The sequence below is a fragment of the Saccopteryx bilineata genome, chromosome 3 (genome assembly GCF_036850765.1).
Source record: "Saccopteryx bilineata isolate mSacBil1 chromosome 3, mSacBil1_pri_phased_curated, whole genome shotgun sequence".
Taxonomy (NCBI): domain Eukaryota; kingdom Metazoa; phylum Chordata; class Mammalia; order Chiroptera; family Emballonuridae; genus Saccopteryx; species Saccopteryx bilineata.
In genome coordinates, this window is record NC_089492.1 from 145,624,796 (window position 1) to 145,641,801 (window position 17,006).

A 17,006-nucleotide genomic window follows, 5' to 3' on the forward strand; every position below is an offset into this window, starting at 1 on the left:
TTCCCCTCCCGCAGCCAAGGCTTCATTGGAGCAAAGATGGCCCAGGCGCTGGGGATGGCTCCTTGGCCTCTGCCCCAGGCGCTAGAGTGGCTCTGGTCGCGGCAGAAGCGACGCCCCGGAGGGGCAGAGCATTGCCCCCTGGTGGGCAGAGCGTCGCCCCCAGGTGGGCGTGCTGGGTGGATCCCGGTCGGGCGCATGCGGGAGTCTGTCTGACTGTCTCTTCCCGTTTCCAGCTTCAGAAAAATACAAAAAAAAAAAAAAAAAAGGACATGGAAATAATAAATAAATAAATAAATAAATAAATAAATAAATAAATAAATAAAAAAGGACATGGATAGCCCTGGCCAGTTGGCTCAGCGGTACAGCGTCGGCCTGGCGTGCGGGAGACCTGGGTTCAATTCCTGGCCAGGGCACATAGGAGAAGCGCCCATTTGCTTCTCTACCTCCCCCTCCTTCCTCTCTCTCTCTCTCTTCCCCTCCCGCAGCCGAGGCTCCATTGGAGCAAGGATGGCCCGGGCGCTGGGGATGGCTCCTTGACCTCTGCCCCAGGCGCTAGAGTGGCTCTGGTCGCGGCAGATTGACGCCCCAGAGGGGCAGAGCGTCGCCCCTGGTGGGCGTGCCGGGTGGATCCCGGTCGGGCGCATGCAGGAGTCTGTCTGACTGTCTCTCCCCGTTTCCAGCTTCAGAAAAATACAAAAGAAAAAAAAAAGGACATGGAATCATAAAGAACCAGACAGAAATAACAAACATAATATCAGAAATGAAGACTACACCAGAAGGAATTAAAAGCAGGCTGGATGAAGCAGAGGAGTGAATCTAGACTTAAGAGGACAAGATAAGAGAAAGCACAGAAACAGAAAATCAGGGTCAAAAAGTCTGAGGAAACTTTAGGAGAGCTATGTGACAACACGAGAAGAAACATTATCCGCATAATAGGGGTTCCTGAAGGAGAAGAGAAAGAACAAGAACTAGAGAAGTTCTTTGAAGAATTTATAACTGAAATTTTCCCTAAATTGATGCAGGAAAGAGTCACACAAGCTCAAGAAGAAGAGAGAACACCATTAAAAAAGAACACAGAGGGAGGGGGAGGGGCACAAAGAAAACTAGATAGAAGGTGACGGAGGACAATCTGACTTTGGGTGATGGGTATGCAACATAATTGAAGGACAAGATAACCTGGACATGTTTTCTTTGAATATATGTACCCTGATTTATTAATGTCACCCCATTAAAATTAATAAAATTTATTTATAAATTTTTAAAAAATCCTTAGAAAAAAAAAAACCACAGAGACCCACACCAAGACATAACATAATCAAAATACCAAAGCTAAGAAATAAAGAAAGAATAATAAAAAGCTGTAAGAGAAAAACAGTCAATCACCTACAAAGGAATAGGCATAAGAATGACATCTGAATTCTAAACAGAAACACTTGATGCCAAAAGAGATTGGCAAGAAATATTCAAAGTAATGCAGAACAAGAACCTACAAACCTACAACCAAGACTTCTTTATCCAGCAACACTATCATTTAAAATTGAAGAAGAAATAAAAAGATTCCCAACAAAAAAAAAATCAAGGAATTTATCACAACCAAACCAATGCTACAAGAAATATTAAGGGGCCTGTTGTAAACAAAACAAAAGTGTGTGTGGGGGGAAATATATATATATATATATATATATATATATAGTAAAAGAGGAAGATAGATTTAAAGAAAAAATGGCAATAAACAACTACATATCAATAATAACCTTAAATGTAGATGGATTAAATGCTCCAATCAAAAGACATAGGATAGCTGCATGGATAAGAAAACAGGACCTGTACAAATGCTGTCTACAAGAGACCCACCTCAAAACAAAAGATACACATACACTGAAAGTAAAAGGATGAAAAAGTATTCCATGCATATGGAAATGAAAAAAATTAGGTAGCAATACTTATATCTGACAAAATAGACTTTAAAACAAAGACTATAGTAAGGGATAAAGAAGGTCACTACATAAAGGGAGCAATCCAACAGAAAGAGATAACCATTATAAATATATATGCACCTAATATAGGAGCGGCTAAATACAGTGTGTCCGTAAAGTCATGGTGCACTTTTGACTGGTCAAAGGAAAACAACAAAAGACAATAGAAATATGAAATCTGCACCAAATAAAAGGAAAACTCTCCCAGTTTCATACCTATTCAGTGCAGTTCAATGTGGGCTCACGCAGATTTTTTAGGGCTCCTTAAGTAGCTATCCAGTATAGCCTCTACCAAACTGCCGGTTTCCTTCAACTGCTTATCCCACCGAGTAATGTTATTCCTATGGGGTGGCGCTTCATTATAAACGCGCCGATATTCACATTGCACTTGGGTCACGAATTCAATTTAGCGAGCCACAAAACACACTGAACTTTCCTCTGTATTGTCCACATCTCGACTGGCATGGCCGTGGGCTGCTCCGCTGTATGTACGGTGTTACGTCATCATCTGTGCATACGCACATGCTGCCACATCATCCTACAGAAAATGGGAGGGTTTTCTTTTTATTTGGTGCAGATTTCACATTTCTATCGTCTTTTGTTGCTTTCCTGTGACCGGTCAAAAGTGCACCATGACTTTACGGACACACTGTATAAATAGATTTTAATGGACATAAAGGGAGAGATCAACAGCAATACTATAATAGTAGGGGATTTCAATACCCCACTAACATCAATGGATAGATTCTCAAGAAAAAAAATTAATAAAGAAACAGCAGAATAGGCCCTGGCTGGTTGGCTCAGCGGTAGAGCGTCGGCCTGGCGTGCGGGGGACCCGGGTTCGATTCCCGGCCAGGGCACATAGGAGAAGCGCCCATTTGCTTCTCCACCCCCACCCCTCCTTCCTCTCTGTCTCTCTCTTCCCCTCCCGCAGCCAAGGCTCCATTGGAGCAAAGATGGCCCGGGCGCTGGGGATGGCTCCTTGGCCTCTGCCCCAGGCGCTAGAGTGGCTCTGGTCGCGGCAGAGCGACACCCCGGAGGGGCAGAGCATCGCCCCCTGGTGGGCAGAGCATCGCCCCTGGTGGGCGTGCCAGGTGGATCCCGGTCAGGCGCATGCAGGAGTCTGTCTGACTGTCTCTCCCTGTTTCCAGCTTCAGAAAAATACAAAAAAAAAAAAAAAAAAAAAGAAACAGCAGAATTAAGGGACAAACTAGATCAACTGGATTTAATAGATATCTTCAGAACCTTCCACCCTAAAGCAGCAGAATATACATTCTTTTCAAGTGCTCATGGTACATTCTCTAGGATAGACCACATATTAGGGCATAAAATAAGTCTCAACAAATTTAAGAAGATTGAAACCGTATCAAGCATCTTCTCTGATCACAATGACATGAAACTAGAAATCAACTACAATAGAAAAACTGAAAAACACTCAAACACTTGGAAACTGAACAGCATGTTATTAAATAACAATGGGTCAACAATAAGATCAAGAAAGAAATAAAAAATTTCCTTGAAATAAATGAAAATGAGCATACAACAACTCAAAATTTATGGGACACAGCAAAAGCAGTCCTGAGAAGGAAGTTCATAGCATTACAGGCAAACCTTAAGAAGCTAGAAAAAGCTCAAATAAACAACTTAACTCTGCAACTAAAAGAAATAGAAAAAGAACAGCAAGTAAAGCCTAGAGAAAGTAGAAGGAAAGAAATATTAAAGATTAGAGCAGAAACAAATGACATAGAGACTAAAAAAACAATACAGAGAATCAATGAAACCAAGAGCTGGTTCTTTGAAAAAGTAAACAAGATCGATGAACCCTTACCCAGGCTCACCAAGAAAAAAAGAGAAAGGATTCAAATACATAAAACTAGAAATGAGGGTGGAGAAGTAACAACGGACACAGCAGTAATACAAAGGATTGTAAGAAAATACTATGAAGAACTGTATGCCAAAAATTAGACAACCTAGCTGAAATGGACAAATTCCTTGAAAAATGTAATCTTCCAAAAATCAATCTGGAAGAATAAGAAAACCTAAATAGACCAATTACAACAAATGAGATCAAAACAGTTATCAAAAAACTCACAACAGCCTGACCAGGCGGTGGCGCAGTGGATGGAGCGTCAGACTGGGACGCAGAGGACCCAGGTTCGAGACCTGAATTTGCTGGCTTGAGTACGGGCTCATTTGGTTTGAGCAAGGCTCACTGACTTGAGCATAGGGTCGCTGGCTCGAGCAAGGGGTCGCTCGGTCTGCTGTAGCTTCCTGGTCAAGGTACGTATGAGAGAGCAATCATTGAACGACTAAGGAGCCACAACAAAGAAGTGATGCTTCTCATCTCTCTCCATTCTTGTCTGTCTGTCCCTATCTATCCCTCTCTCTGTAAAAAAAAAACAAAAACAAAAAACCTCACAACAAACAAAAACCCTGGGCCAGATTGCTTCACAAGCAAATTCTACCAAACATTCAAAGAAGAACTAACTCCTATCCTACTCAAGCTATTTCAAAAAATTCAAGAGGAGGGAAAACTTCCGAGCTCCTTTTATGAGGCGAGCATAATTCTGATTTCAAAACCAGGCAAAGACAACACAAAGAAAGAAAACTATAGGCCAATATCCCTGATGAATTTAGATGCTAAAATTCTCAACAAAATATTAGCAAACCTGATCCAACAATACCTGAAAAAAAATCATACATCATGATCAAATGGGATTTATTCTGGGGAGGCAAGGCTGGTACAATGTTTGCAAATCAATCAATGTGATTCATCACATAAACAAAAGGAAGAACAAAAACCACATAACAGTATCAATAGATGCTGAAAAAGCATTCGATAAAATCCAGCACCCATTTATGATCAAAACTCTCTGCAAAGTGGGAATACACGGAACATACCTCAACATGATAAAGGCCATCTATAACAAACCCACAGCCAACATCATACTCAATGAGCAAAAGTTAAAAGCAATCCCCTTAAGGTCAAGAAAAGGCAGATGTGCCCCCTTTCACTACTCTTATTCAACATAGTTCTGGAAATTCTAGCCACAGCAATCAGACAAGAAGAAATAAAAGGCATCCAAATTGGAAAACAAGAAGTAAAACTATCATTAATTGCTGATGATATGATACCGTACATAGAAAACCCTAAAGTCTCAATCAGAAAACTACTGGACCTGATAAATGAATTCAGCAAGGTGGCAGGATTTAAAATTAATACTCAGAAATCAGAGGCATTTTTATACACCAACAATGATCTGTCTGAAAGAGAAATTAAGGAATCAATCCTCTTCACTATTGCAACCAAAAAAAATAAAATACCTAGGAGTAAATTTAACCAAGGAGGTTAAAGACTTGTACTTGAAAAATGACAAAACATTGTTAAAAGAAGCCAAGGAAGATACAAGCAAGTGGAGGCATATACCGTGTTCATGGATAGGAAAAATAAACATCATTAAAATGTCTATATTACCCAAAGCAATTTATAAATTCAATGCAATTCCTATTAAAATACCAAGGACATATTTCAAAGATATAGAACAAATATTCCAAAAATTCATATGAAACCAAAAAAGAACACGAATAGCCTCAGCAATCTTGAAAAAGAAGAATAAAGTGGGTGGTATCACACTCCCGGACATCAAGTTATACTACAAGGCCATTGTACTCAAAACAATGTTCTTGGTACTGGCATAAGGACAGGCACACAGATCAATGGAACAGAACAGAGAACTCAGAAATAAACCCACACCTTTATGAACAATTAATATTTGACAAGGGTGGTAATAGCATACAATGGAGTAAAAGACAGTCTCTTTAACAAATGATGTTGGGAAACTTGGACAGCTACCTGCAAAAAAATAAAACTAGACCACTAACTTACACCATTCCCAAAAATAAACTCAAAATAGGTAAAAGACTTAAATGTAAGTAGTGAAACCATAAGCATCCTAGAGGAAAACATAGGCAATAAGCTCTCCATCACTCGCAGCAATATATTTGCTAATATATCTCCACGGGCAAGTTAAATAAAGGACAGGATAAACAAATGGGACTATATCAAACCAAAAAGCTTTTGCACAGCTAAAGACAATATGAACAAAATAAAAAGACAAACCACACAATGGGAGAACATATTCCACAATACATCTGATAAGGGGTTAATAGCCAAAATTTATAAAGAACTTGTAAAAATCAACACCAGGAAGATAAACAATCCAATCAAAAAACAGGCAAAAGAAATGAATAGATACTTCTCCAAAGAGGACATACAGATGGCCAATAGGCATATGAAAAAATGCTCAACATCACTAATCATTAGAAAAATCCAAATTAAAACTATAATGAGATATCACCTCACACCAGTCAGAATGGCGCTCATCAACAAAACAACACAGAATAAGTGCTGGTGAGGATGTGGAGAAAAAAAAGGGAACCCTCCTGCACTGCTGGTGGGAATGCAGACTGGTGCAGTCTCTGTGGAAAACAGTATGGAGATTCCTCAAAAACTTAAAAATCGAACTGCCTTTTGACCCAGCCATCCCACTTTTAGGAATGTGGGACACGACATCAACGAATGCTACATCAACGATTCAAAAGGAGAAATGCACCCCCATGTTTATGGCAGCATTGTTCACACTAGCGAAGATCTGGAAACAGCCCAAGTGGCCGTCAGTGGACGAGTGGATTAAAAAGTTGTGGTACATATATACAATGAAATACTATGGGACCATAAAAAAGAAGGAAATGCTACTTTTTGTGACAACATATATGGACCTGGAAACTATTATGTTAAGTGAAATAAGCCAGGCAGAGAAAGAAAAATATCATATGACCTCACTCATTTGAGGAATCCAACGAACAATATGAACTGAGGAGCGGAATAGAGACAGAGGCGGGATCAAAGGATCCAGAAAGAAAGTTGACAGAGGGAAAGGGAATGATAGGGTGATTGGATGGGAGGGATGTACAAGGGAACATGGGGGAGGGTAGGATATATTCGGGGAAACACTAGACTCTATGTAAACACAATAAATTAATTAAAGAAAAATCAGTGGAGGAAAAAGTAGATTGATCAGTAAGTGGTGCTGCGATAATTGGATAGCTATTTGACTAATTGTTGTATTTCTGCTCTGCTCCCCAAATTTTTCATATGCTTTGAATTTTATAAAAAGTAAAACCAGCCTGACCAGGCGGTGGCACAGTGGATACAGTGTCGGACTGGGATGCAGAGGACCTGGGTTTGAGTGTCTGGGGTCGCAGGCTTGAGCGCGGGCTCATCTGGCTGGAGCAAAAAAGCTCGCCAGCTTGGACCCAGGGTCGCTGGCTCGAGCAAGGGGTTACTCGGTCTGCTGAAGGCCTGCGGTCGGGGCACATGAGGGAGCAATCAATGGGCAGCTAGGGTGTCGTAGCCAAGGGCTGATGATTGATGCTTCTCGTCTCTCTCTGTTCCTGTCTGTCTGTCCCTATCTATCCCTCTCTCTGTCCCTGTAAAAAAAAAAAAAAAAAAAAAGTAAAACCATTAATATTCTAAAAAAAATAATGATATGTGATCTGAGCTTTCTTAACTTTGTGTATTTTTATTCTAAAAATTTGAGAATGAAATCCATGAACTAAAAAGAAAAAACTTACCTATATTTTACATCAAAATAAATCCATATTTGTTTTGACAATAAACAAATAGCCTGACCAGGCAGTGGTGCAGTGGATGGAGCGTCGGACTGGGATGTGGAGGACCGAGGTTCGAGACCCTGAGGTCACCAGCTTGAGCATGGGTTCATCTGGTTTGAGCAAGCTCACCAGCTTGGACCCAAGGCCACTAGCTCGAGCAGGGGGTTACTCGGTCTGCTGTAGCCCCACAGTGAAGGCACATATGAGAAAGCAATCAATGAACAACTAAGGTGTCGCAACGAAAAACTAATGATTGATGCTTCTCATCTCTCTCTGTTCCTGTCTGTCTGTCCCTCTCTCTGACTCTCTCTTTGTCTCTCTCTAAAAAAAACAAAACAAACAAACAAAAAACAACCAAATATTGGCTAAGTATATTACTTAACTTTTTCCTAAAAAAATCTTTCATAAAACCACCACCTGTAGCAAGAGGTACCTTGTTCAGCCCACAGGGAACTGCCTCATAGTGCAGCCCAGTCCATCAGCTGTGACAGGCCAAGGCTGGGCACTCTCAAGGGTCCCTTCCAGCCCCAAAGGGCCTGAACACAACTCCACCACTTGCCCACCACAAACATGCAACTGAGCAATGAGGCATAGAAGTCTGGAACACGTGATGGCCCCACCAGAGAAATGCAGCTGAGGACCTCCCAGGGCCCACCTGCTTACCCAGAGGCTCTGCATCCTTCGGGTCAGCCTTCTGGTTGGCCTTCTGGTCGGCCTTCCGGTGCACCATGGCAGGATACATGACTGTCAGTTTGCTGTTGTGTTCCTTTCGGATAATGGACCGCCCGGTCCTGGACAGGAGGACAGTTGTGATTGAGGAGGGGAAAAACCAATAGCATATTTATTTTTTGGTTGTATTTTTTTTTCAACAGGACATTTACTAACAGCCATGAGTGATTGGCCAGAGGCTTCTCACTGGAGGACAGGAACAGGAAAGAGCTCTGACACTCACTTGCAGTGGGGACACCGCTTGGCACCCATGTGTGTCCTCCAGAAGTAAGTGATGAGCTTGCTCCTGCTCTCACAGACATTTTTCACCTGTTAAAACAAGGTGGGGAGCCTCAGTGCCTTCTGAAGAGAATGTAGTATGGATTCATCTGTGATTTTTTTTTTTTTAAATATTTTATTTATTGATTTTTTTTTTTTAGAGAGAGAGGAGTGAGAGAGAGAGACAGAGAGAGAGAGAAGGGGGAGGAGCAGGAAGCATCAACTCCCATATGTGCCTTGACCAGGCAAGCCCAAGGTTTCGAACCGGCGACCTCAGTGTTCCAGGTCGACGCTTTATCCCACTGCGCCACCACAGGTCAGGCCATCTGTGATTTTTTTCACCTTTTTTTGAAACATCAGAGGAAACCACCTCTTTTCTTAAACAAAAATTTCCACAGAACCCTAATACAGCCAAGCTCTGCTATCACAAAAAATCACAATTAGATTGACTTCTTTCCTTAAGTTTCCTCATTCATAACACGCAAGTTTATAAAAAGGTAACAACATCACTAAGCCGTTAGACTAAAGTAAAGAGATCATAAGTGGGGAAGGCAGTGGCAGGAAGGGCAGGCTTGGAACGAAGTGACTACTTAATAAGTGGTAGTTTCCTCTAACTTTAATTTAAAATAACTCTTCCTGGATGCAGGTGGTGGACCGTCCCTGTGCATCCCTCGGATGGACCTCAGGGTTCAGAGAAAAGTGCATCCACAGTTAAGCTATATGAGTGGTTCTGCGTTGAGCTGCAAATGAGACCCATGTGGGCACCAACTCAAACCACCTCAGTCAGAATCTTTGGTATAAAACTTGGGCATGACATGAATCAGATTTCAAGTCAGTCCGGCAGGCTGATTATTGACACCATTCATTCACTGAACAAGTTAAGACACAGATGCTATGGGGGAACAGGAAGAGGGAGGCAGCAGTAGTTTACAGTGTTACAGAGAGAAAGAAGAATAGAACGAGAACCTCATTCTCAAAGTGAGACTATAAGCCAGAACTTTGCTGGAGGCTGGACCTAAACTACCTAATTTCAACTAATATTCTTGTCAGTCCTGTAGGCAGTCCTCAAATATGATGACATAGTGGCTCAGGAACAGTTACACAACTTGCAAGGTCACAGGCCTCATAAAAGGCCAAGCTGGGATTCAAACGCAGGTCACTGACAGGAAACTGAAGGTGTCTATGAATGACTGCTGAAAACCGAGTGTTGCAGGAAGAGCAAGATAACGCACATGATGTGAGCCTTGGGATCCCAGGAGGTTGTTCTGTACAATTTTGGTTGTATGTTGCTCTAATTCTTCCTGGATTTCAAAGGCAGTAGGATCAGCGTTTTCTTCCAGAAACTGAAAAACAGAGAGAAAAACCAGATTGTCAAAGTAAAGCAAGAGTATGATCAGCAGCACCACAAGGCAGCCCTCGGTACAGCCCCGTCTCCCTGGGGAAGACGCCAACACACTCCACGATGCTCCCGGAGCTGTCACACATGGCGGCACTGGCCTCAAACACATTTTCCAACTCAGGAGTTTTAAACTTTTCATTTTGGAGGCCTCAAACAACGAAGGGGACAGAAATCAAAGCCTAGAGTTAGTGCAAGGACAATAATCTAACAGGATACCTTCCCTCCCACATCGTACCCTACAAACACAGGACGTTGGAAACCCCCAGGGCTACACCGTTGGAAACAGCCAGCTCTTGAACAGAACCACCTGGATTCCAATTGCCTGGCAGCCAGCCCGGCAAGCCATCGGCTTTGAACCTGGACTATGACAGTCCCAGACCACCGAGTACATGGCAGAAGCAATAAGAAGTCCACTGGTGTAATCTCATACTTTTGTTCTCGATGTGGAGAGCCAAAGACCAGACCTTGGCTGGCTGTGAGAAGACCCACTGAAGAGAAATAGTCTGGCAACCCCCTGCTGGTGTACTGGCTCCAGTCACACACAAACTCTCTCAGAGCACTTTAAAGATAGAGCAAAGTCTCTAACTCAGTTCGTGAGGCCAACGCAATCTAGGTAGCCAAACTCAAAAGGACAATATGAGAAAGGAAGTTTACAAACCACTGTCACTCATGATCAAAGGTGCAAAATCCTAAGCAAAGTATTAGGAAATCAAATCCAGCAACATACTGAAAAGGTCAATTATCGAGAACCAAGAATCCAAAGTTACTTTAACATGATAAAAGAAATTGAGTAATTTACCATGTGACCTTGTTAGAAAAATTATCTGAAACTTTCAGTGGGTACAGAAAAAGTTTTTTATAAAATTCAACATTCAGCCATCTTAGCAAAATAGAGATAGAAAAGTTTCCTTAATCTGACAAGAACTTTACAGAAGTTCAGCAAACATTAATACTTACTGGTGATATGTTGAACTGTTTCCTTAATTGGTTTTTAAAATATAACTTATTTTTATACTGACATATCTCAAACTCACAGAGAAAATGCAAGTACATACAACAAACCTCTTCCCCTTGAACAATCTGAGAATAAGTTCCTGGCCTAATGTCCCATCATGACCAGATTCTTGGGTGAACATTTTCTACAAACAAGGACACTCTCTAATAGGACCAGAGCCTGACCAGGCAGTGGCACAGAGGATACAGCGTTGGCCTGGGATGCTGAGAACCCAGGTTTGAAACCCTGAGGTCATCGGCTTAAGCCCAAAGGTTGCTGGCTTGAAGTCCAAGGTTGCTGGTTTGAGCAATGGGTCACTGGCTCAGTTGAAGCCCCACCCTCACCCCCCCACCCCCATCAAGGCACAAATGAGAATGCAATCAATGAACTAAGGTACTGCAACAAAGAATTGATGCTTCTCATCTCTTTCCCATCCTGTCTGTCTATCCCTCTTTCTCTCTCCCTATATTAAAAAAAGACCACAATACAATAATCAAAAACAGTAAATTAACATTAATAAATTACTACCACCTAATCCTCAGACACCATTCAAGTTTTGCTCACTCTCTAATAATGTCCTTTATAGCAAAAATACCCAGTTCAGAGCCACCTGTTGCATTTACTTGTCATGTCTCTTTAGTCCCCATCGGTCACCTAGTCTAACTTTAAAGACATTAACACTCTGAAGAATTAAAGGCGGTTAAATCTGGTGTGTGTGATGTCTCCTTGAGATTAGCGTCAGAGGGTGCACCCCTGGCAGAAGCAACACTCTGCCCTTCTCACCATATCTTATCATGGGGGCCACAATTTCAATTTGTTGAGTCAGATGATGTTCACTTTGATCCCTGAGTTAGGAGGTCCACATCACTGTTCATGCACTGCCTGAAGGGCTCCGACTTCCAGAACTTTCAGCTGGCAGACTAGGAGTTGAATCACTGCCTGGGGCAAGTCAGCATGTGGCAGTTTAAACAGGAGCCCCAGAGACTTCTCCACTGTAAAGTTACTCTTTCCCTCCTTTTTGTAATTAAAAAAGATTATTTGTGTGGGGGCAGTACTTGGATACTGTTTAAGTGGCCTGTTACTTAAACTTTCAGTTCATTCATTCACATATCAGTATGAGCTCATGGTTTCATGGATCCCACTTTATTCACTGGGTTATAATATCGTTATTTATTCTGATGCTCAAACTGCTCTAGATTGGCCAGTGTGAGCCCTCCCAGATGGCCCCTGTGTCATTTTGACATGTCCTCAGCATTCTTTGAATACACTTGCTCTCTGGTACATGATATTCCAGTTTCACCTTAAACTTTCTGCATCAGCCCTATCCTAGAATCAGCCAGTTATCCAAAGAGCCCTTCTAGTGGAGAATGGTATTTAGAAGCCAAAACACAGAAACTAGGTGTGCTCATCACTAACAGCACTCCAAGACCCTCTCAGAGACAGCACTAGAGAATATATGTGCATACACACACACACACACACACACACACACACCCCTCACACTGATACTTTTAATTCCATCTCAACACTATAGGATTATTTCTGGGTCTTCTCTCATTCATATATTTATAACTTATTCACTCCTTTGGTAGTTTAAAATCTGGCCGTCACTATCCTTACTACATGTACTTACTTGACCAATCCCCCTCCCTGTATGCAGCCACTCTTCCGTTCCTGCTGTCACATCCTCCCATGCACCAGAAAATCTGAAGCAATTATTAATCATACACACACAAAAAGGCTCTACAATAGAGAGATCTGGTGATCACCATCTTATCCAAGTAATTAAACTAAGCATTATCAACAGTAGAACAATGCAACAGTACTGTTGGCCTAAAAAGAGGCCAATGCAAAGTATCCTACAAAGTATCCTATATAGCAGAGATTGTATTCTTACCAAGATGTGATTCTAGAGAGGAAATAATCAGTCAAATCCAGGATGTAAGAACTACTACAAAATGTTAAGGTCTCCAAAAAAAAAAAAAATCAGTATCATAAAAAAGAATTTTCTGTACTAAAACATCCTACATTAAGAGACCACAAAGCTTGACCAGGTGGTGGCGCAGTGGACAGAGCGTCAGACTGGGATACCGAGGACCCAGGTTCGAGACCCCGAGGTCCCCAGCTTGACCATGGGCTCATCTGGTTTGAGCAAAGCTCACCAGCTTGGACCCAAGGTCGCTGGCTTGAGCAAGGGGTTATTCGGTCTGCTGAAGGCCCGCGGTCAAGGCACATATGAGAAAGCAATCGATGAACAACTAAGGTGTTGCAACGAAAAACTAATGATTGATGCTTCTCATCTCTCTCCCTTCCTGTCTGTCCCTATCTGTCCCTCTCTCTGACTCTCTGTCTCTGTAAAAAAAAAAAAAAAAAAAAAAAAGAGAGAGAGAGAGAGACCTCAAAGATGTAGCAGTCCAAAGTAATGCATGGATCTTGACTGGATCCTGAGTCCAGGGTAAAAGAGCTCCCCAATGGGTTTATGTGTTTTCATTAATGCATCTCAAATACTTCCTTGACTTCATGTTTCCACACCTAGCAGGGGTACCCAGTGACAAGATATGAAGACCAAACCCTCCGCTAACTATTCTCAAGAAGAGCATGCAAAACACCTCTTCCCCCACACCGTGGCTTCCGGGATTTCCATGACAGCCACCACCACCTACCCTGTTCAGAATTCTCTCCAGCTCGTACACTGCTTGAAGGGCTCCAACTTCCAGAACTCTCAGCTGGCAGACTAGGAGGTGAACCACTGCCCGGGGGCAAGTCAGCATGCGGCAGTTTAAACAGGAGCCCCGGAGCAGCAGGTAGAGTTTCTGAAGAGAAAAAATGAAAAGAAGCAGAGTATTAGAAAGAAGCTTAGTAGGCAGGTGATGTTCAATGTATTCAATACTTCTGATTCTTGTTTCTATGGAGTCAGTTTATTCCCATCAGAATTTCACTTCCCCTTTACACCTAGAAAGACCTTTATGATACTAAGAACTAGATAAGTGTTCCTCCATATTTTCTCTATGATTTCTTTTTAATTCACTAAAATCTGAAATTTACTTTGGGTCTAAGTTAGGGAAATACCTTCATTTTATTTAACTAAGTGCTGAATACTAAGTTTAGTCAAACATTTAGTATTTACCCGAGACAATTCTCTTTCCTTGATACAATTAACAGACAAAATTCAGGTCCATGTATGCTGTCATCTGCATGGCTTAAAACAAACCTTGAGGACTAGGTTACCTAATACAAAGCATTGAAAATGCACAAGTAGAACTCTAGCCAGGAGCTTCATTCTTAGCTCACCCTTGGGTCTCCTGGGGCTCTGCTCCTCCTGCCACCAAGCCAGAACCTAGTCACCTGAAGAGCTCAGGGAGGCTTACAGGACTCCAAAGATACCTCTATTGCCAGGGTGGCTCAGCCTAGATTTCTGAAGGGTGCTAAGCCCTGAAACAAAAGGTGCAGGGGATGGAAGAACGCTTTCTTCCCCTTCTGCCAACAGAACCAAGCTGTGGCTCTTCTCAACTGTAATCAAACTGAGATTCATTTAGTTAGGGCTTGAGGCCAAGGTGAATATACTAGATTCGGCTCCTCAAGGTTTAAAAACTCATGGTAAAGAGCACTGGCACTCAAAGTTTCCAGAGCTAACCTCCTCAGCCCCTCCTGTGGGGAGAGGGTGGCCTCACAAATCCCACCAGCAGCCCTTTGACCCACGTATCCAGGACAGCCCAGGGCAGAACGTACATCGAAGAGGAGAGGATTGTACACCGTGAGCGGGAGCTCGACGTGGCCCAGGTGGCCGGAGCAGTTGTTGAAGTCCTGCACACAGGTGGAGCACACCTCTTTGGAATCCGGAGGGCCCAGAGCTAAATCGTACAGGCCATTGACCGACGGGTTTCCCAGGCTGTCCAGGTACCGAGGGTTCGTAATGGATTTCACACTTAATTTCCTAAGCAGATAGAAAAGATCAAGGGAAAACTAAGATTACTCGACTTCCCGGACATTTCCTCTTCTGAGGAATGATTTATTTCCCCAGACAGGCTGACAGCTCCAGAAGGCAGACTGTCTGCTTTGCTCATGGCTGCAGCAGAGTTCTTAGCAAGGACACTGTGCACAATAAATAAATATATGCTGAATGAATATGGGTGATAAAATCATTAAAAAACAGATTTAATGCAAATCTTGTACTAACTGAATACACTGGAAGGTTATTTTAAAAAGGAGTTAAGCAACTACTAACTGAAACTTACTTTACAAGCAGTGTTTGGTCTTGACTTGAATCCTCTGAGATAGGCATCACCACATGCATTTTTCAGAGGAGGAAACAGGCTCTGAGCAGTTAGGTGAGTTAAACGAGGTGACACAGCCAAAAAGCTGAGGAAGGAGAGGGTGCAGGGGTGGGGGAGCAGGGAGGACATGGGCCAGACTAACTCTAAAGCATACATAGTTCAATAAAGCGGAGTTGACCCAATTATGCCTGTAGGCAGAAATAATAAATTGAGGTACACCAAACACAAATATACAAACCTTAGAGAAATGTAACCTGCATTATTAAAGATTTCATCACAGTACTTGATGTTGGTTTTAAGGGGTCTCACATAGGATGCCTCGCTACTTTTACCAAAATTACATTCATGCCAAGTTTGTTTCTTAACATTTTTTTCTGATTTAGATAATAAAGATATGGACTAAGAAATCAGTCAAACCTCACAACTTAAAGAACATTCGTAGACTTTTGTCCCGTGGGTACATTTTTAAAAAATGTTAAATGAAATCACTTGGTATTTCTAGTATTGCACATATCCATTTTCATTTAGCATTAAATGAGTGTTTTCACATCACTAAAAATACTTTGGTAACATAACTTAAGAGTTGCAAAATCTTTCATTATGTAGAAGTTAATACAATTCATTTAACCAAACTATTATAACTAAACTTAGATAATTATCTGGGTAAAGATTTTTGCATACAATAATTCAAATTTCTATTTCCTAAAAATATAATTATTTCCTCTGTGGAATGGAATCCATGAACCAAAGGGTGCAAATCATCCTGAACCTTTGGATTTATACTGGCACCTTGCATTCCAGACAAGATGACCTCACAGCAGGTTGTCTCAGCCAGCATGGAGCCTTAGCACTTAAAAATCTTTCTATATTTAGGAGGGAAAAAGAAATGCTATCCAATTGCTATGTTAATTAACTTTTCATTACAGTTCTTTGGGGGTTCTTTTTTTGAGAGACACCCACACACAGGAAGGGAAGGGAGAGAGAGGGTGAGAAGCATCAACTCATAGTTGCTTTTACTTCAGTTGTGTATTGATTGTTTCTCCTACATGCCTTGACCTGGGTCATGTCAGTGTCATGGCATGACCCATGTTTGGCTCAAGCCAGCCATCTTGGGCTTTTCATGCCAGTAATCTTTGGGCTCAAGCTGGCAAGCTTAGGGAATCACGTGGATGATTCTATCACTCAAGCTAGTGACCTTGGGTTTCGAACCGAGGACCTCAGCATTCCAGGTTGACTCTTTATCCACTGTACCATCACTGGCCAGGAATATATGTATATATATAGGGGAGGCAGTCAGACAGACTCCCACATGCGCCCCACCGGGATCCACCCAGCATGCCCACCAGGAGGCAATGTTCCGCCCATCTGGGGTGTTGCTTTATTGCAACCAGGGCCATTCTAGCGCCTGAGGCAGAGGCCATGGAGCCACCTTCAGCGCCCCGGCCAACCTTTGCTCCAATGGAGCCTTGGCTGCAGAAGGGGAAGAGAGAGACAGAGAGGAAGGAGAGGGGGAGGGGTCGAGAAGCAGATGGGTGCCTCTCCTGTGTGCCCTGGCTGGGAATCGAACCGGGGACTCCTGCACACCAGGCCAACACTCTACCACTGAGCCAACTGGCCAGGGCCTTTTTTTTTTTTTTTTTTTTTTTTTACAGAGACAGAGAGTGAGTCAGAGAGAGGGATAGACAGGGACAGACAGGAACAGA

The 17,006-nt window shown here is 42.3% G+C and overlaps 1 protein-coding gene across 2 annotated transcripts in view; it reads right to left on the reverse strand.

The window, feature by feature from the left end:
- Nucleotides 1-17,006, reverse strand: part of POLR1A (RNA polymerase I subunit A) — a 98,832-nt gene that overhangs the window by 73,544 nt on the left and 8,282 nt on the right. Inside the window, exons 2-6 of one of the 2 annotated variants that reach the window (XM_066267605.1) lie at nt 14,759-14,963; nt 13,693-13,842; nt 9,869-9,979; nt 8,602-8,687; nt 8,313-8,440 (exon numbers count right to left, since the gene is read on the reverse strand). In XM_066267605.1, the coding sequence (XP_066123702.1) occupies nt 8,313-8,440; nt 8,602-8,687; nt 9,869-9,979; nt 13,693-13,842; nt 14,759-14,963 (680 nt within the window). Of the gene's footprint in view, nt 1-8,312; nt 8,441-8,601; nt 8,688-9,868; nt 9,980-13,692; nt 13,843-14,758; nt 14,964-17,006 lie in introns of those variants that run through there. The other variant, XM_066267604.1, reaches the window with a different exon arrangement.